This window comes from Cryptomeria japonica, chromosome 7 (genome assembly GCF_030272615.1).
Source record: "Cryptomeria japonica chromosome 7, Sugi_1.0, whole genome shotgun sequence".
NCBI lineage: Eukaryota > Viridiplantae > Streptophyta > Pinopsida > Cupressales > Cupressaceae > Cryptomeria > Cryptomeria japonica.
This window is the reverse complement of record NC_081411.1, coordinates 853,750,749-853,773,244: the sequence shown is the minus strand read 5'-3', so window position 1 is coordinate 853,773,244 and position 22,496 is coordinate 853,750,749. Positions and strand designations below refer to the sequence as shown.

Below are 22,496 nucleotides of genomic sequence, written 5' to 3'. Positions count from 1 at the left end.
TTTATCCAGAGTGAAGTTTGAATACTTTAAAGACAAACTTGGTGTTGTGGAAAACGGAACCCTGATTGAAAGGGAGCTCCAATCTCAGTGACTCTATCTGCAGTACTTTGAATCATTCTTTGCTTGTGTGCAAGAATGAATTGTGTCCAATCTATGCTTGTGTGCTAGATGGATAATTGTAATTATGTAAAGACCCACTTGTGTATTACACTTTCTATGCTTGTGTGCTAGAACCATCCTATGCTTGTGTGCTAGATGGAACTCTAAAGGTTCAGATTATGTAATTTCTTCTTCCCTAGTTAAGAGGGAGTGTTGTTTGTAACTAGGGTAATATATGGGTTCGGATTGCCTTAAAACAACATCCGAACCCATTTAGGACTGGGCCCTATCCTAAAGGGTAACGTGCCCCAAGATTAAGCCCAGCCCTGTGCTTACAAGCTATCCTAAAACCCCATGCCACAATAACAATATTGGCACCAAAAAGGAACAAGGCCGACTTGCAATAATAAAGGTTAAGATGCATATAAATAAAGATACTTTGCAAAGACAAATCAATCATTCATTAAGCGAATTAGCTCTGCATGAAAAGTGCGAACTTACACTTGGAGGGTGCGAAATTGTCCAGACTTATGCGAAGTTGTTCTAGAGGACAAAGGCAATCTTTGGTGCAGACTTAAAGAGCTTAGAAGTGCAGATCTGTTATTCAAGAAGGATTCAGATTTGTCAAGGAAGCTAAGTATTGTACTTGTGTTATTAAGGGAGAATATATAATCTGACCTGTGGGTCTTTAATGCTAGGGTTTTCCTCCTTGGAGGTTTTCCCAGGGTATTTGTGTTTGTCTCTTGTTTACTTCCTCCATCTCTGAGTTTACTGAATTATGACTTACTAAAATGTTATAAATCTGATTACAATCTAGGGCATAATTAAAGGATATAAATCTGATTACTAATCTAGGGCACAAAAATTACAATTAGAACACTTAAAATTAGGAATTCAATGGACTTGCAGAAGTAGGTACACTATTGCAGAAGAAATCTTGTATTTTTCATCAACGTTCATATTTTAATATTTCCATAGGTGGAGTCTTTCGAATGAATTCCAAGATTCTCTTTTATTAGAATAGCAACAAGTATTTCAACGTTGGTACTCAACCATTATCAGACCTGGATGCTTTCTGAAATCCAGAAAGAAACGTAAAGAACTTCTCTGTGGAACTTTCACCTCCTGCTTGTCTACAGTCAATCAAGTAGTCCATTGCCTGCAAAATGCATCAAATAAATTAACATTCCACAAAGGGCGACTTCAAACAGGTAGATTAGTTAACAGAAGATAATGATTTTCACATGAATACTTTAACAGATTCTAGAACAAAGATTCTTAAAATTATTTGGCATGCAGTCTGACAAAGCTCATAGAAATCCTAATTCCAGTGGTAGAACAAATTAAACCACTTGATTACAAGTGACCTTTACTGTTTATGAATGTTGAAATCACTTATTTGACTGCAGGAAGGCTTGCCTGAGCAAGGATCTACATAGCAACATAGCTGAAAGGGACCCCATAAGGAACACAAGTCGACACTGGAATTGAAGACTTATATGTCATTATCTAGAACTTGAAAGATACTTTCATAAATGAAAAACCATGTAAGGAATTTACAAGCAAAATCAAAATGAAGTAAAAGCAAGCATCGTTGCATACAATATATAATCTTTACAAAATTATAACATGCTACTGGTTTTTTTTGGAGGCATATAGGTAGGGATCATCTATAAGATGGAAACTCCACATGAATACTAAACCTCCAACAAGAAAGTTAAATCCAAAATAAATTTTAGCATAGCAACTAATCACATTACAATGGCAGAAGACTTCATCACATCAAATACAGAAGACACTTGATATGCTTGAACAACAAAATATTCGTAAGATCTGTTCTGGGTGAATATATAAGATTATCATCTAACCAAAATATGACAATTTATCTACGACATGGGTATTCTCTAGAAGTGATGTACATATATAGGAGTAAAGGAGGAAAGGATGCAACAAATGGAATCCAAACAACTATAACTACCTGTGTATGCAAAATTTATCTGAAACCCTCCTTTTAACAAAATTGATAACAAAACTGTTGGTGTTGGAAATAAGCCACACCCGGATCGACGATGGACTGGTCCAAGAGGGGCCAGTAGCTCAGTGGTAGAGCACTCCAGCAGCAAATGGAAGGTCCTAGGTTCGAGTCCTAGCTGGTCCATGTCTCAATATGGTATCAGAGCCAAGTCCAGGCTAGGAGCCCCAAGCACACGAGAGGTGTGGCTTAAGGGGGGGTGTTGGTGTTGGAAACAAGCCACACCCAGACCGACGATGGACTGGTCCAAGAGGGGCCAGTAACTCAGTGGTAGAGCACTCCAGCAGCATATGGAAGGTCCTAGGTTCGAGTCCTAGCTGGTCCATGTCTCAACAAAAACAACTCTTGCCCTTTATTAAATTATCTCCAAGTACAACACAAGTCTAAACTATTTTAAATGGTATGAAAAGGTACTTTAGCATGCTACATTCATCGGATAATCAAGTAAGGGTCTATTCTTTCCATATGTTTTTGCCTACTAAATGAACATAATTCCAACAAAAAACCAGAAAATCCTATTACTTTCCACACCTATTTGCAGCTTAGATAATATTTTACTATGTTTGTCCCTTAAGAAAATTTATCCAAAATATTGATGCAAAAAAATTATATTGTAGCATTAGTCAAGGTTTTCTTCTCAAAATGCATAGATGAAGCAAACATAGATGAATAAGGAAAAATACATAGGGTACCATTTTAGTCTTTTCAAATGTGCAAATCAATTTTACTTAATTTATTTTTAATTTAAATGTCACAAACCCAAGCGCTGCAGTGCACAGTGTTGATGTGTTTTTTATGACACCACCTAACATAGAATAAAGTTGCCCAACGGTCACTTTACTCTCTCTTGATCAAAGCTCAATCATATGCTAGGATTGCAGTAAGTTCAAACGATTACGATTGACTCCACATTTCCAGTTATGCAGTGGAAGTGACTCAGTTGGCCTAATGTGACATGGTAGGAATCCAAGGGGACTTACGTTTGAATCATTCTTTCACTTCTTTGATGTGGCTGGAACTTCATCATTGGATAAAACAATTCTATGATGCTCCTCCTTCGAATAGATTGAACTGGAATGTACTGAAATTAAAGGGGAAAGGTTAGAGGATCTAAATCTACTCCTAAGGGCAGTGATGTCCATGGATAGTGCTCTGGTGGACAAATTCCTCTTTGCTTCACCCAGATTAACTACAACTCCGCAAGAACCGATGCAATCATCTGAGGATGTTGAAGGTTTTTCACATTGTGTCATGTCCCCTCTTTAGCTCTGTCTAGCAGAGACATGTGAGTCAGCTTATTGTGGGGTCTTGTAGGCTGACAACGATGGATAGAGACTCGGTGTGGTTATACAGTGCCTGGGACTTGGTGTTCTGGCAGTAGTTGATCAGTTTGGAACAGTTCCTTATTTTTAGGAGACAGTTCCTACATTTATGGAGGATATTCCTACTATTTAGGAGGTTATGACCATACCCAGGGTTGGGTCTCCTTGAGATTATTCTTTGGGTTCAGTTTCAGAGGATTTGGGTTTGTTTCCTAGTTTCTAGGAGCATCCCTAGATTTTAGGGATGAGATTGCCAGTGGATCCTTGATTTCCGACTTCAGTCACATACAAGTGGTAGGTTGACTTTCTGGTTTGTGGTGTCATTTGAGCATTTTGCAGCTATTTGGGTTATATTTTTAATATTTCCTAAGTTAGCGTTTATTATTTAAATAAGGCTATGTTTATAGCCATTTTGGAGTAATAAGGGGTTTTTGGCCTCATCTAGATGTGTATCCCTTGGTGTAATAGCTCATTGGAAAGGTCTTGGACTTTTTTAAATATTTCTCTTTTGACTCAGATCCTTTTGGTGAACGGATTTCTTTATATTTAAAAAAATGTCGTTTTTCTATACACTTGCCAACTTAAAATGAGAAATATAACATTTTAACCCTAAATGCCCCATTGAGTCACTTTTAGGGTTCGAGCTAAGTGGGAAGGTGTTATAAGGAAGTTGTGACCTAACTCTTGGATATGTTTTACACATTCAAAACTTGCTTCTTGCGAATTTTCTCTCGTAGAGCGATTCTTCATCTGGGACGCAAACCCCAGGTTGGATACTGGCTGGGACGTAGCCCCCAGCAGTAGTTTGTCAGTAGATACTTCAGGGTATTGGGCATTGGTTGATAGAGATTGGGTGCGCTATTGATTGCAGAGGATTCAGAGGGTTTCATCAAGGCAGCTAACCTTATTCAGCTGGCACGTGACTACAGCTGCAGTCCATTGGGAGTTGTGGTGGTCATTCTTCCTTGCTGTCCACGTTTGGTTTGTTGCTGGTGTGAAGAGCTGGAAATCTGCATATTGTATCTTGCTTATTCATTGCTGGTCAATTCATTTTGTAGCAGCTCCAAATTGGTAAATGATAATTGCTGGAATACAAGGAAATCAGATTATTGTCCTGGTACGAGTTGTAGTATTTTAGATTGTAAGTGTTCTAATTTATCAACATTGTTCCCATTCTTATTTCGCACTCTTATTGTTTATTGTTTCTTTATATATATATCTTCAAAACTGCAAAACAAAAAGAAACAAACCCCCTTTCTGCACTTCTATCTATTCTATAAGATCACCAGAAAATTACAAAAATACCTAGTTTATTAAGTAAAAATTACAGCAGATCAGAAAAGGGATCCATCAAAGAATCTTTCACATTGAGAAAGTGCATTTGAATACCCAACATGGCGCAATCCAAATGACTATTCACAATCGAACTTAGCATAAAAATGGGGGTTCAAGCTAACTTTACACTGCATCTTATAATCAACAAGATGCACAAAGTATGAACCATGCAAATTCGTCAAACAACATTTCATTCTTCATTGAAATCAAAGCACTTTATCTAACAACTGAGAAAATAAAATTCTACTCTAAGTGAGGAAGGTGAAATCATGCAAGTTTTGAAAAAATAACTAAAGTGGACACCATCAAAGAACAATGTTTTGGTGTTATTATCTCAAAAACTTATCGCAACAATTTCATACAAATCCACCTCCTTTTCAAATGAAGGGGTTCACCCTTTTATATAGGATTCATGTCTTGGCTACATACAAAACCCTAATTAGGGTTTTTCCTAGAAGATTCTCCACACATGAGGCAACAAGGTGGGAATGAGCAATAAATGCCAATGATGCCCATATACAATAAATTCCAGCCCATTACAATTGGAATCCAGAATGCATTAAATGCAACATTCTTTACTAAATTTGCCCAACATGCAATGACTATGCACAAATTGCCCCATCATGCCATAAATACTCCATCTCCACATGCGACAGCTACATGTAAAAGGAATCTGCCATGATGCCTTAAATGTGACGGCTGCATGCAAAAGATGGTCCATTAATTCATCATGCATTGATCCGGCTGCCACGTGGAGAGAACCCCTTGGAGAGAGAAAATCCCCGGAGAGAGAAAACTTAATCCATGAAGAATTTTCTTGAAATTTCGAATTTGCCTTTGTTTTAGGGAAGCTTTTTCATCAATTTTGCACATTTCCTATTTTTAAGGAAAATTTTCAAATTAGGGTTCCAGGGTCCAGGAGAGAAAGTTCTCTCACGAATCCAAATCTATTATCATTATGAAATTCAGATGATTTTTTATGCCCGAAAATGTATTTTTCAAAAAAATTTCCTAGGGGGAAATTTCTTGTTCAGTTCATCCTTGATTCCTTCCTTGCCTTAGAAATTTTATCTTCAATTCATCCTTGCATGTGATTTCTTACTTGCTTGGAATTTTGTCTTGAAGGAAGGAATTTCCAACATTTTAGTCAATTTATCACCTTTTCCTTAGTCAATTTTTCACCTTTCCTATCTTTTAGGATTTTTTCCATTTTTAGCTCCAGGATTTAGGTTAGAGAAAACTTCTCTCAATTGGTCAATTTTCTTCTCATCTTGAAATTTCTTTACTCTTTGGTGAATTTCCATCCCTGGGAGGGGAATTTTGAATTCTTCCCTGAGGAGGTTTTCCTTCTCTCAATTTCTTCCTTCGGCGTGATTTCTTCCTTGCTTGGAAAATTTTCATCTTCTTTTGACTAAGGTGTGCAAATCGCTTTGGTGGAGAAATTTTCTTAATTTCGTGTCTATCCATGGCATCCTAATTCTAGCGCCCATGACTTGGACTAGGGCACTGAATCACCCACATGGAGGAATTCTCACAATTTAACTTTTTCCAAGGCAAGCACATTTTTGCGCCATAGCATCTCCTTGGGCGCCAATTAGCTATTGAAGAGGAATTTTGACCTTTACTAGTTTTCCTTTGTTGGTTGAAAAATTTGTAAACCTTGGAAAGATGTGCAGAATTGTGGTTTCAGCCACAATGTATGAGTATAAAACTCTCCTAATTTAGGAAAGGCTTTGCCTTTGCTTTCTACTTCAACAATTAAAAAACAAACTCTAACTCTACATCTATTCTAAATCTAGGTGAAACTATGTCTTGTTCTCTTTTTTCAGAAAAACACACTTATTATTTTCTCTTCTTTCAGTTAGAATCACAGCTAAAAGCACAAATGATTAATGGAGTAAAGTAAATAAAGAAGCAAAGTTTCCATAAAGGCACAAAATCCTTCATTGCTTCTCCGAGACGGGAAAATAGAAAGAAAGTACAAAGTCTTCAACTATCTACTCTCCTATCAACCTTTTTAGATGATTTTCTGGTAGCTACGCACAGTATGTAACAGCTCAAAGTCTAACTACATGATGCACCTCTTATGCACAAACATAAAAAATAAAAGCAACACAAAGTCTACAAGTTACCCCTTTGCTTGAACATCCTACAATACTTTCAAACGTGACAAGCAGCTCAAAGTCTACAGTATCAAATATTGAAACCAATCTAACACTCCAAACACAATAAGCAGCTCAAAGTCTACAAGATAGAGCTTGAATCCCTCTTGTATAACACCTTTAAACTCAAAATCCATCTCCAGAAAATGTCGTCACATAACACCTTGAATCAACACAAAGTTCGAAAGCAATTTGCCTCTTTTAATTGACTACAATCTGATTTACAACTGAGCTCAAAGTCTTAGAGTGTACATACAAATTGGTAGTCTTGTTGCATTGCCAAAAGATATCTATTACAATAGACCCTCTCAAGTATTTATAGGAGAGGAGCCTTGAGAAAAAGGTGGGAGGATCCTAACTAACTTGAGAAATTCTCTCAACCACCATGATTTATTCTAACTATAGTCCTAATCTAACTCAACTTGTAGTTGCCTTACATATAACTACATTTTACAAAAATGCAAGTGAAAGCAACACTTGCAATTACAAAATTTGGTTTTTACATGTAATTTGTCAAAACAAAATTACAAATGCATATTTGAAACTATTCTATGCGTCCCAAGACATGACTCTAACTACATCATCCTTTGTCTGTGATGATCTTCATGCTGCTTCAGGATGCTAGAACTTTAAGTATTCAAGATTGGTGAAGACATCTTGAACTGGAATGGAAATTTGCATCTTTAAGGATCTTTGTGTCCTTGGCTGTAATGTCCCCAATTTTAGCCTTTAGGCTAATAGACGTTATAAGGAGAAATTAATTAAATTAATTTCTTATAAAGTCATCAAAAAATTATTCATTAAAAAGTGACTTTATAGTTAATTAATTTAACTAAAAAGTGACTTTAAGTACAAAAATAAAAAATAATTAAAAAGTCACTAAAATAATATTAAATAATAAAGTGTACCTACCCCCTTCTAGAAGGTGTCTCATGACGGGTTATGGAAAGGATAAATAGAAGAGGATGTTAGAGGATCAAGAGACTAAGATTGGAGATTTGGATATGATGAAATGATTGATGCGTGGCATTGGTCGAGTCTCTGAGGACGCAAACCTTCAACAGATTTGAGAGAAGGGTTGGACAAAACCCTAGTTCTTCATTTTGGGAGTAGGTTCATGATGGGATCTACATTAGTGCCTACATTAAGAAGTCTTCTTTTGAAGAGAAATTTACAGCTGAGAGAGAGACATTGCAGTCTTTCTTACTATGCATATTGAGTTTGTTATTAGAAATTTTACTTGCTACTACAGTGTTGCACTACAGTGCCGCGCTACAGTAAAATTAAAGAGGAGGGTTGGGCGTTATCAACAATATTCATCCTAGACTACTTTGGCGATATCCTATTGGCAATTTTGGAGCCAAATTGGAGGCAGATCAAAGGGAGAATAGCTTGCTGTTGACAAAGGTTGCCGACCTCTTGGAACCCATGTTTTCACTTATATCTTCCTATCTATGCTTCGTTTCACTCTTAATTGTTTGCAAATTCAAGGGTAAGCATAGGCGATACATTTGGAGGCTTTATTTGAAGGTAAGAATGCAGTTATTAATTATTTGGAGAGGCCGAGCTAGCCCTGGTCCACCATCTACATAACCCTCGACTTCATGCTTTAGTCAGTCTTCCTTGCTCAAAAGTCATCAAAGGTGGAAGGCGTTGTCTAGGAGGAAGAATCTGCTAGGAGTGAGGGCAATTTAGGAGACAACTTCATCAGCAGCAGATCGGCCCCTGTTATGAGCCATTTTTGCATTGATTTTGATCAAGACCTTCTTTGGACTTTAGCGCTACCCTCTAGTGAGAAGATCGGGCCTATTTGAGGAGGAGTTTGGAGTATTATCAGCAGCATATCACAGTGTCCTCAGACTACAACAGGGATTCAGAATTACAGCAGTTTGACAGTCACATAGGAGAGCCTATTTGGCACTTGGGGAAGCTTGTAGACCACCATATTGCTTCCTACCCCATTGCAGATTTACCAGGTTCATTTCATTGAATTTCAGTTTGTACTCAGACTTTAATGGCTGCCTTTGTCCTCAGAAATTAGTGTCAAGTGTATGGTCATTGGGAGAAAATTACTTAATAGACTTGTATGATCATTTGCAATTGAATTTAAGGAGGAATAAGAATATTCTTGAACCCATGTTAATCTGAGGTTCTATGTTAAATGTTTAAAAAATTGACACTTGGCTCTAAGTGCATATGTAACATTGTAAATTCATCCCTATGCATTGGTTAAGGGTCTAGAGTGTCATTTAAGCATTTAGATGACACTTGATGCTTTGTAGTGTTGATTTTTCAAGCATTGGAAGCTATCTATAGTCATTTTAATAAGGACATATCAGACTGATACAATAGACCAGCAAGTTGGAAGGCTGCATATGAAATGTTCGACAATATTCTTAAATATTGTCATCATGTGCCACAGGAGAATAAGCCTCAGACTTGACAATACCTGGATCCCAAACCAATCCATCAATCCCACCATATGTGAAGAAGATGAAATTACTCCTCAAATCACCATGAATCACCCATCCATGAAGGCTGACCATCAATGAAATGTGTAATTGAACTTCCATATGCCAGTGAAACAACACACCCAACCACTCAACATCGCTTAGATAATTCAAATCAACAACATGAAAGATGTCATAGATGTCAACATACCATTGTAAATCAAAGGAATCCATCTCATACTCATTCCACATCAAATAGGCATGTCCGCACACACTCTTGTGCCAATGAACAGCTGATGTAGTTCATGCCAAATCTGAAAATGCTTTGGAAAACAAATTATAACAGCCACTAACCCATGCATAATCAAGGAAGATTAAATCACCAATCAACAAATAGATAGCTTTCATATCATAAGAAAAAAGCGCACACTTCAAATTTGTAATGTAAGTGTCTTCCTTAACACCGCAAAGTATTTCATGTGTGGCTGATCTCATAAGGTCACTACGCTCATGTTCTATGTGGTTGCAGCGTTCCTTGACTTTTTGTAGGTGTTGCTTTGTTTGGGCAGCTAGCAACTTAGCTTGCCTAGCTTTCCTAAACCACACTTCACACAAGCTTTGAGTCCTTTCTACATCTTCTATGCTGTGATGTACAAAACCATACCTCTTATTATTAACATCAGCAACCCATGTCTAATGACTGCCTTCCCAAACTTGAATGCCAACATTAGGGAACTCTATGTCATTGTCTTCTCCCTGATTATGAGCTGCATTACCATGAGGCTGAAGAGCTATAACAATGCTGTTATAACTATCAGCATTGTTGTCATGCACTTGTGTTATGCCTTCAACTTCCATAAGCACTTCTTCTTCATGCTCAACACTTGTAGGCTCATCTTCACAAACGCTTGCATGTATAAAGGCTGAAATCTCATGAATATCATAGAACACGATGCTGCTGTCCTCAAATAAATCAGTGATGATATCATGCCATTGCAAAACGTCTGCTTCACTAGTGGCTGCTCCACTAAGAAGAGGGTCAACGTCCATATCTTCCCAAGTCTCATATAAAAAATCAGAATGCTCATGATTTAACTTCATCCCTCCAAGCTCATTCTTAACACTCAATTCTTGAGTATCTTCACTTGACAACACTATAGAACCATCAATCTCATGTGTAGTAATTATTATCTCATACTGATGCAAAGTTACCTTACTGCTGTCATGAAAAATCAGAATTGATGTGGCTCATATTCTTCATGCATTCTTCATGTTTGACACTTATATCTTGCGTGCCAACCTTCAAAGCTTGTTCCACAACATTTTCTGCACTTAAACCACCGTCATGCTCCAAAGGAAGTCTGCTGTCATAAAACAGTAAATTAGGAGCTTCATCATACTTATCTATAGTGTCATCAATAGAATCAACCAAGACTTCATACTCTTTAACCATCCTCTCATCCATGCATTTGTGATTCAGCTCCCACGGACCTCTACAAGAGAAGCATAGACCATGTCACCATGTCTTCTCATTTCATTCTTGCTTATACTATGCTCATGTCTGAATACTTTCCCATGATCACTTGTAGGTTCAGAAATTTCCTCCCTTTTTCGATTTCTCAAACCTTCTTAGAAATCCCTGTTTTGTTTCCGGATCATTCATCAAAGCTTGCAAGTTTCTTATCAAATCAATAGTGGATTTGACGAAATCCATCTTCTCTCTATATCTCCCCAATAGGATGGGAGGAAACCGCTTTGATACAACTGTAATATCCCTTGGTCAAATAGGTGTAGAAAATGATGTATTCTAACCCAAGGAATATAGTCGAACACTTCATATGCAGCCTTCCAGCTTGCTGGTCTATTATATCAGTCTGATATGTCCTTATTAAAATGACTATAGATGGCATCCAATGCTTGAAAAATCAACACTACAAAGCATAAAGTGTCATCTAAATGCTTAAATGACACTCTAGACCCTTAACCAATGCATAGGGATGAATTTACAATGTTACATATGCACTTACAGCCAAGTGTCAATTTGTCAAACATTTAACATAGAACCTCAGATAAACATGTATTCAAGAACATTCTTATTCCTCCTTAGATTCAATTGCAAATGATCATAAAAGTCTATTAAGTAATTGTCACCCAATGACCATACACTTAACACTAATTTCTGAACACAAAGACAGCCATTAAAGTCTGAGTACAAACTGAAATTCAATGAAATGAACCTGGTAAATCTGCAATGGGGTAGGAAGCAATATGGTGGGAGGACACTGTGATATGCTGCTGATAATACTCCAAACTCCTCCTCAAATAGGCCCAATCTTCTTACAAGAGGGTAGCGCTAAACTCCAAAGAAGGTCTTGATCAAAATCAATGCAAAAATGGCTCATAACAGGTGTCGATCTGCGGCCGATGAAGTTGTCTTCAGAGTTATTTTTGCAACTCATTAATATGTCTCCTAAATTGCCCTCACTCCTAGCGGATTCTTCCTCCTAGACAGCGCCTTCCACCTTTGATGATTTTTGAGCAAGGAAGACTGACTAAAGCATGAAGTCGAGGGTTATGTAGATGGCGGACCAGGGCTAGCTCAGCCTCTCCAAACAATTAATAGCTGCATTCTTACCTCCAAATAAAGCCTCCAAAAGTATCACCTATGCTCACACTTGAATCTGCAAACAATTAAGAGTGAAATTGAAGGATAGATAGGAAGATATAAGTGAAAACATGGGTTCCAAGAGGTCTGCAACCTCTGTCAACAGCAAGCTATTCTCCCTTTGATCTGCCTCCAATTTGTCTCCAAAATTGCCAATAGGATATCGCCAAAGTAGTCTAGGATAAATATTGTTGATAACGCCCAACCCTCCTCTTCAATTTTACTGTAGCGCGGCACTGTAGCAGCAAGTAAAATTTCTAATAACAAACTCAATATGCACAGTAAGAAAGACTGCAATGTCTTTCTCTTTCAGCTGTAAATTTCTCTTCAAAAGAAGACTTCAAGATGTAGGCACTAATGTAGATCCCATCATGAACCTACTCCCAAAATGAAGAACTAGGGTTTCGTCTAGCCCTTCTCTCAAATCTGTTGAAGGTTTGCGTCCTCAGAGACTCAACCAATGCCACGCATAAGTCATTTCATCATATCCATATCTCCAATCTTAGTCTCTTGATCCTCTAACATCCTCTTCTATTGAACCTTTCCATAACCTGTCATGAGACACCTTCTAGAAGGGGATAGGTACACTTTATCATTTAATACTATTTAAGTTATTTTTTAATTATTTTTAATTTTTATACTTAAGTCACTTTTTAATTAAATTAATTAAATATTGTTGAAACATGATAGCTTCGTTAAGATAAATGATTGAATGAGAGATGAATGAAGTCTCTCATTCAATCATCTATCTCATCGATGAATAATGATAGACTTCATTTATATATATCCTTTGTAATCTTCATTCAGATTTCTTGTAATTGCAAATACATTTCATGATCGGTCTGCATATACCGATATGTATTTTCTCGAATCATCGAGCACATGTTCATATTGATATACTTTTGCTTAATTACCATTCACGATCATGAAGAGATCGTATTAGACTTGATCAGGTTATCGTGTATAATAACCATGCAACAATGTCAATACTCCTAACATCCCGATTGGTATCGGGTTGGATAACAAAAGGTATTTAAGCATCAATTAGTATGAGGCATTATCAGTATTAAACCAATTGGTATTTGTTATGCGCTAACACCGATTCATATCAGTATGATCATATTTGTTATCAAGAGACACGATCAAGTGTTACCTTGATCGGCCATGTCTAAAAGACATGTCCAATCAAGTTAACACTTGATCAAACAATATCATCATATATATGCCAATCGATGGATGAGTGATAAGATTTCGAAATTTATTAATGTTCTATCACAGCCACCTGCACAAAAGAAAGTATAATCGGCAATATTCATTGAAGCAATATATATACAATTAGAATTTAAAGACAAATAAATATACCTTTGAGCATTTGAACATAGATTTGAATACATTTACATGGTATCAGAACCACGTTAGATCGAACCTAAGGCATTTAAATTTGCAAAGTTCAAACCAAAGTATATAACATCACATTTTTCTCCATGGCCAGTGCTGTTAGATTTGAAGATAGACTCGATGGAGGAAATAACTTTGTCTCATGGAAATTCAGAATTATGTTGGTACTTAAAGAGAACAAAGTACAGTCATTTGTAAATGAGAAAACTGAAGAACCATAGAATGATCCTGAGAAGACTGCGTGGATAGATGGAAACGATAAGGCAATAAAGATAATTGTGGATGGGGTAAGAGACCATATTGTACCCCTTCTAACGAAATATGGCACTACATATCAGATGTTCAAATCTCAAGAGTACTTATCTCATAAGTACTCTAGGAGAACTTTAGCACTAAAAAGGCAGATCAACCACATCAGTATGAACAAGGGTGAATCCATCAATACCTACTTTAATAGAATCTCAACCTTAAGGGATCAACTCTCCACTCTTGGGTATGAGATTGTGTCATAACCCCTCTTTGGACATGGGATTAAATAAAGACGATAATTAAAACATTTATTAATTAACATTTAATAATATTGGAAAATCGTCTCATTTATGAGACTTCACGATTTTCCTTTAATATATGATTATTAATATTTATTATTTGTTATGATTATTATTTATTATTATTGTTTTATTTTAATGTAACGTTCATATTTCAATTATTAATATTATATTAACTATTAAAGAAGTTTTACCATTAAAACATAAAATAGATATATTGAATATATTACACTGACCGAGTCAACTTAGTTCACTAATTAATATACATTGTATTATGTATATGAATCAACTATTATATGATTCGATTCTATGAGGTAATTAATATGAATCGATTAATATATGAATCGATTCTATGTAATGCTTAATATATATGACTTGGTTAATATATAAATCAGTTCTATGTTATGATTAGTAAGTCAACAATGGTTACCATAACTATTAATTTAATAAGGAAATACATAATTGTTACCATTACAAGTCTTAGCGATGTCCCAAGGGATGCGACTAATAGTTGTATAAAGAAAAGTATTAACGGACATGGGACATGTCTCTTACCAACGGGTTCATCATTCCAAACACATTATATAAGAAGGGGACCCCTTCACTCATTCAGAAGGGGGAGGAAAAAAATAAAAATAAAATATTACCTCTTGTCTTCCCATCCTTTGGATACGCTCTATTTCGAGTCAATAGCCTATCGGCTTTATTGGTGCAAGTAGTATAGAGACAACATCTAAGGAATCATACACTCTAGATTGTGCATCAGATAGAGCATCCATTGAAGTGCAAGTATTTACTGACAACCAGACACTGTGCCAATCGCTTCAAGCAAGGACGTTCCATTGCTTAATTTCATTGATATACTAGATGCCGTAGCATTGCTATAAGCAAAGGACATAACAGGAACAAACGGTTAATTAACAAAGAAGACGATCAGAAAAGAAGACGATCAGAAAATGACAGACATCTTTCATGTGTGTTTATTCACACAATCGCAGAGATTACATTTTGAAAACAGTGGCTGTGTATATATAACCCAGTCACTCCTTCATAAACAAATTATATTTCTGGTCTACTCCATTATAGTTGTACTAAAAGAGGATAGGTTCGCAGCAACACCTGGTAGATTTATATCATACCATTAGTATTTATATCAGACTTCTTAATTGCCGAGTTCCTAACAATCTTATAAGGTTTAGAGGTAGTACTATAAGCTTCTTTACTAAAACTTTCTAATTGACAATCAGAGAAAGAACATAATATATATTTCATATATCAATACGTTTCAGATCAGATGAGAACCATTATTATTAAGTTACAGGCAGTAACATCCTTGTCCTTAGAGATAAGCATAGGGACGTGCTTAGATGGTATGCATGGAGAGGTCTTTAATAAGAATGCTTACTATATTAAGCTTGATAATGTTTATGCAGAATTTAATATTACTGTAGACTGCAATATGTATGACAGTCATTCCTAATATCATATGTAGTGGCAGACCAGATTTTGACGCATGTCAGATCTGTCTGCCCTTACAACCATTAAAAATAATTAATACCTTTAGGCAATAAGGTTTTAATAATTTATATAATAGAACTGAATATGATATAAGAAAGAGAATTATATGAAGACAGTGGAAGTAATCAGATGATATATATATATACACCAAACTGAAAACTAATCTATAAGAAGATCATATGTAGCAACAATTTATTAAATCGAGGCATATATTTTAAGTATACAAATCAGAGGAACCTATCGAGGGTTAAATAAAGGAAATTCCCAGATAGGCAAATTACATAATATTAGCATGAGTGAAATATATGTAAAGCCAATATATAAGAACATAAGAATGGCAGACCAGATCTGTTATGTGTCAGATCTGTCTGCCACATTACTATATTTACTTATTTATGTATCTATATGATTAGAATGATCAATGGGGATAACATAAAGTTGGATAATAATAAATATTAATAGATCTGGTCTGCCACATTACTATATTTACTTATTTATGTATCTATATGATTAGAATGATCAATGGGGATAACATAAAGTTGGATAATAATAAATATTAAAATAATAGTTATAGTTAATATTAATATAATAAAAAGTAATTATTAATGAGTAAATTAATAAATATTTATTAAATCACCAAAACAAAGTATTTATTAATTGATTGATAATAATAAGTATTTATTAATTAAAAATTAATAAATGCGTAAATGATTTATAAATCAAAAATAGGATTAATTATTTAGTATGGTGAGATAGCAAGTACTTGATGGACTTAAGGAAAGGTAGAACATCCTAGGTTGGATTCATGTTAAGATAGTTTTCTCTCTTAATCGATTTAGTTAAGTTATAAATATATTGGAAATCAATTAATTACAATTAAAACTGTCTTGAATCAAGTAGGGGACATTACAGATTGAAAGCAGGGAATTAACCCTAATTGCTCTAGATGGTCTACCAAGCACCTGGGAAACCTTTGTACCAGGAATCAGTGCCAGATCTAAATTCCCGAAGTTTGATCGATTAAAAGCAGACTGTCTCCAGGAGGAATCTAGGCAAGCCAAGAAAGGGCTCAACCACAAATCTATAGATGAAGACCTTCAAGTGCTTAATGCTAGCACTCACAAGAAGGGTAAAAAGAAGCAATTTAAGAAAAGGAAAAGTCATCAGAGCAAGAACACCTCCAAGAAAGATCTCTCCCACATTCAGTGTTTCAGATGCGACCAGTTTGGACACTATGTAGCTAAATGCCCTGAAAGGTCCAAACAATAAGCTACATTTGCCAAAATAGGAAAGACTAGAGGAGAGAATGATTCTGAGAAATATGTGTTTTATTCAGCACTCTCTAACCAAGTATCAAATAAAACAAACTCATGGGTGATTGACAGTGGCTCATCTAGACATATTACTAGGTTCAAAGAAGTGTTGGATTCCATGGTGGAAGAAACTGATGAAGAGGTAACAATTGGGGATGATTCTACACATCCAGTCAGAGGAACTGGAATCTGCACCATAAAATTGAAGTCAGGCCTATCTTTGCAGCTCATAGGAGTACTATACGTCTCACGCATCAAGAGGAACCTGGTCTCCATTTCAGCACTTAAGGATAATGGGTATAGAGTGACCTTCATGGATAACAAAGTGTTGGCTTGGCCAAAGAATTCATCCATCAAGAAAGCCAAGACTATAGGTCAAAGGCAAGGTTACTTGTACGAGCTATGTACAGAACCTGATCTAGCCCTAATCCATGAAGTTGCAGATGCAAATGAAATTTGGCATAGAAGATTAGGTCCCCTGAACTTTCATGCCTTATCATCTATGAAGAATCTTGTCACAGGTTTACCTAAGTTGAAAGAATTTAAATCCCTCACTGAAAACTCCTCAAGAAAGAAAATTAAGACCTTAAGAACTGACAATGGGAGGGAATATACTTCAGATCTATTCAGGGATTTTTGTAAAAATGTTGGGATTAAGAGGGAGTTCATTGTTCCTTACAACCCTCATCAAAATGGGGTAGCTGAAAGGAAGAATAGGACAATTGTAGAAGCAGCCAAAGCCATGCTCCTTGATCAAAATCTTAATACCCATCTTTGGGCAGAGGCCTCAAACACTGTTGTGTATATACAGAATAGATGCCCTCATTCCCACATTGAAGAGAAAACTCTTGAGGAAGTCTTCTCTAGATCAGAGCCAAATATCAGTCATTTCAGGATATTTGGGTGCCCTGTCTATATCCATGTACCTAAGGATAAAAGAACAAAATTAGAGCCTCAGGGAAAAGAGGAATTTTTGTTGGGTATATGAAACTTCCAAGGCCTATAGAATCTATGTACCTAGTCAAAAACAAATTGAACTTAGAAGGGATGTGATATTTGAGGAAGACTTTGCCTTCAAAAGAGCCAGAAATTCCATAGAACCTAAAGTTCAAGTTTTTGCTCCTAACCTAGAAGAGGATCCTGCTCCTGAGTTTCAGAGGGAGAATCTTGAGGAGAATGAGGTTGAAGCCCAAAACTCACCTAGAGAAAATCCCAAGAAAAGACCACTCTAGGCCACCAAAAATAGTAGAAGATGCTCAGAAATATGCAGCTCCCTCAGGAACCTTTAAAGAAAGTAAAAAGCCTAACATATTTACTAATTATGTTGCCCTTATAAATGATCTCTCCAAATCCGAACCTACTAATATATCAGATGCACTTAAACATCAAGTATGGAAGGATGCCATGTCAGAGGAATATTAGTCCATTATGAAAAATGATGTTTGGGAGATTGTTCCAAGGCCAACAGGAAAATTTGTGGTTTCATCCAAATGGCTCTTCAAAATAAAGCATGCTGCAGATGGCAGCATTGAAAAACACAAGGCCAGAATTGTAGCCAGAGGGTTCTCACAAAAGGAAGGGATTGATTATGAGGAAACCTTTGCACCTGTTGCCAGATATACCTCAGTCGGAGCAGTCTTAGCCATTGCAACAACAAAAGTATGGAAAGTACGTCAGATGGATGTAAAGACAGCATTCCTAAATGGAAAAATTGAGGAAGAGGTCTACCTAGAGCAACCTGAAAGATTTGAGATACATAATGCAGAGTCTCATGTGTGCAAACTCAAGAAAGCCCTATATGGACTTAAACAGGCTCCCAGGGCCTGGTATGAGAGAATTGACAATTATCTCACAGGATTAGGCTTCTCAAAAAACGATGCGGACCCAAATCTGTATTTTAAGCAAAACGAAGGTGATATGTTAATATTGATCTGATATGTTGATGATTTATTAATCACAGGAGAAGATCAATGAAAGAAAGACCTTGCTAAAGAATTTGATATGAAGGACTTGGGTCTTCTTCGTTATTTCCTTCGATTGGAAGTCTGGCAGAAATCTAATAGCATTGTACTAAATTAGGGTAAATATACCTTGGACATATTGAAGAGATTTGGGATGTTAAACTGCAAACCTATTCACAGATTCACAACCAACAAATCCTACTCTCTACAGGCAGATGATTGGATCCTTGATGTACCTGTTAAATGCAAGGCCAGATATTTGTTATGTAGTAAATGCTTTGAGTCAGTTTATGTGTGAATCGAAGGAGATACACCTTGGTAGCAGTAAAACACATCATGAGATACCTTCAAGGTACTGTCAATCTTGGTCTCAAGTATGAGAAAGTTAATTTGGATCTTCATGGATTCACAGATTCAGATTGGGTTGGAAATGTGACTGACAGAAAAAGCACCTCAGGATGATGCTTCAATTTGGGTTCAGCTATGATATCTTGGATTAGCAGAAAATAGTCATTAGTAGCACAGAGTTCCACTGAGGCCGAATACATCACAGCTTCCATGGCTTCTCGAGAGGCAGTATGGCTTAGGAAGTTGCTTGTGGGATTACTCGGTGAACCAATGAAACCTACTATTATTCATTGTGACAATCAGAGTTGTATAAAACTCTCAGTGAATCTTGTATTTCATGATAGATCCAAACATATAGAGATTCCTTATCATTATGTACGAGACATGGTGGACGGGAATGTGATACAGTTGAAATATATTAGTACAGGAGATCAGATAGCAGACATACTTACCAAACCACTTTCCAGGGCGAAAGTTGAGCACTTCAAGAAAGGTCTTGGTATGATTGAATTGTAATTTGCTTTGTAATCTGTACTTATATATATTTAATGTGTAAACTTCTTTGTCGTGTTACGACTTTTATGGGCTCCACCCCCTGTGTACATTTCTAAGAGGCGACGATCTTATAATGGTCAAACAAGATGTCATGTGTGATGATGTCTTGTATATCATGGATGTGCCATGATATGTTGTGGTAAGACATTATGAGATGTCAGTGCACATACCACAACTTGGATATAATGAAAATCAAATTATTCTCTTGCATTTATATCCTTGGTATCGCGTGCTATGTGATATTGATATCACGTGTTAGGTGATATCTATGTCACGTGCTTAGGCGATATGATTCCTCATATCACGTGTTAGGTGATACTTCATGTCACGTGCTTAGGTGATGTGATTCTTTATATTACGAGATTATGATATTATGGTCATCATGAGAAATGTGATGCTATATACTAAATATGTTGTCATTCATTTATCTTCCCTAGCTAAGAGGGAGTGTTGAAACATGATAGCTTCGTTAAGATAAATGATTGAATGAGAGATAAATGAAGTCTCTCATTCAATCATCTATCTCATTGATGAATAATGATAGACTTCATTTATATATATCCTTTGTAATCTTCATTCAGATTTCTTGTAATTGCAAATATATTTCATGATCGGTCTGCATATACTGATATGTATTTTCTCGAATCATCGAGCACATGATCATTAGTTACTATTATCTCATACTGATGCAAAGTTACCTTACTGCTGTCATGAAAATCAGAATTGATGTGGCTCATATTCTTCATGCATTCTTCATGTTTGACACTTAAATCTTGCGTGCCAACCTTCAAAGCTTCTTCCACAACATTTTCTGCACTTAAACCACCTTCATGCTCCAAAGGAATTCTGCTGTCATAAAACAGTAAATTAGGAGCTTCATCATACTTATCTATAGTGTCATCAATAGACTCAACCCAGACTTCATCCTCTTTAACCATCCTCTCATCCATACATTTGTGATTCAGCTCCCAAGGACCTCTACAAGAGAAGCATAGACCATGTCTTCTTATTTCATTTTTGCTTATACTATGCTCCTGTCTTAATGCTTTCCCATGATCACTTAAAGGTTGAGAAATTTCCTATCTTTTTGATTTCCCAAACCTTCTCAGAAATCCCTGTTTTGTTTCCAGATCATTCATCAAAGCTTGCAAGTTTCTTATCAAATCAATAGTGGATTTGTCAAAATCCATCTTCTCTCTATATCTCCCCAACAGGATGGCAAGAAACCGCTTTGATAACAATGTAGCGCAGCATTGTAGCAGCAAGTAAAATTTCTAATAACAAACTCAATATGCATAGTAAGAAAGACTACAATGTCTTTCTCTCTCAGCTGTAAATTTCTCTTCAAAAGAAGACTTCACAATGTAGGCACTAATGTAGATCCCATCATGAACCCACTCCCAAAATGAAGAACTAAGGTTTCGTCCAGCCCTTCTTTCAAATCTGTTGAAGGTTTGCGTCCTCAGAGATTCAACCAATGCCACGCATCAGTCATTTCATCATATCCAAATCTCCAATCTTAGTCTCTTGGTCCTCTAGCATCCTCTTCTATTTATCCTTTCCATAACCCGTCATGAGACACCTTCTAGAAGGGGGTAGGTACACTTTATTATTTAATATTATTTAAGTGACTTTTTAATTATTTTTAATTTTTATACTTAAGTCACTTTTTAATTAAATTAATTAAATATAAAGTCACTTTTTAGTAAATAAATTTTTGTATGACTTTATAAGAAATTAATTTAATTAATTTATCCTTATAACGCCTATTAGCCTAAAGGCTAAAATTGAGGACATTATTATCGATCAAAAAAAAAATTGGGGGACATTACATGGGCCAACAAACTTCAGTCTTATCTCCTTGCTTGGGATAGTACTAGCTTTTCAGGAGGGAAGTTCTTTGCAAGACTGAAATAAGAAGCTTATCTCTGTCTTGAAAGCATTCTATGCTCTCAATCATTCATATCACTTGTGCATGTCCTTGGACGGTTCCACCATGTTATTGTTGTTTCTCTGTATCATCCTTCAATCTTGGAATCTGCTTGCAAAATAAGGCCCATGCCTTAATTTGTTGGTTTGATAGATCGTGTGTGCAAGCACGACTGACATGGGTGAGACAAAGGGATTGCGAAAGTGGGGCCAAAGCTCAATTTTAGGTTTTGAAGACTACATTACCTAGGTGGAAAAACAAGAGCATTGACTTGCAATTGTGGAGAACAAACATGCAACTACAAGTGAATTTCGCGTTCTGGAAACTGAGTGCAAGTGCGATGTGAAGAAAGACTTTTACACTTCCACTTGCTATCGGGTCTTCAAGTAAACCTTTCTTCCATGTTTGGGAAATAACATGTGGATAAACCACTTGTAGTCGGGTCTTTTGGTGTAGACTACATATGACACTTTTAAAGGTAAGATAGGGAATTTGACTACATATGACAATTTTTTTGAAAATCCCGTACATGCGATTAGATTCAGAAGGACACTTACTGTTTACACTCGCAATGTACTTGGAGAAAACCCGATTTTGGCCAAGATGGAAGATTTTGAAATGGTAAAATCAATTTTTTGAGAATGGGTATGGCACATTTTCAGATTTGAAAGCTTTTCAACTTGTAGGAATTAAAACGAAGGCACAAACATGACATACCAAGACTACATTGTGCTTAACAAATTCACATTTCCCTGAATCGAACTTCATAAAACCCAAAATACAATGCTTTGGAACCCAAAACCATGACTTGGCCTTATGGAAATGTCTATTGTAGGTTTATAATAAGGAGCAAATTAAAG

The 22,496-nt window shown here is 36.2% G+C and overlaps 1 protein-coding gene across 1 annotated transcript in view; it reads right to left on the bottom strand.

Annotated features, from left to right (window-relative positions):
• LOC131028946 (tRNA dimethylallyltransferase 9) overlaps positions 1–22,496 on the bottom strand; it is a 187,470-nt gene that overhangs the window by 61,048 nt on the left and 103,926 nt on the right. The window contains exon 8 of the mRNA XM_057959329.2: positions 1,164–1,258. Within this exon, the coding sequence (XP_057815312.1) occupies positions 1,164–1,258 (95 nt within the window). The remainder of the gene's footprint in view (positions 1–1,163; positions 1,259–22,496) is intronic.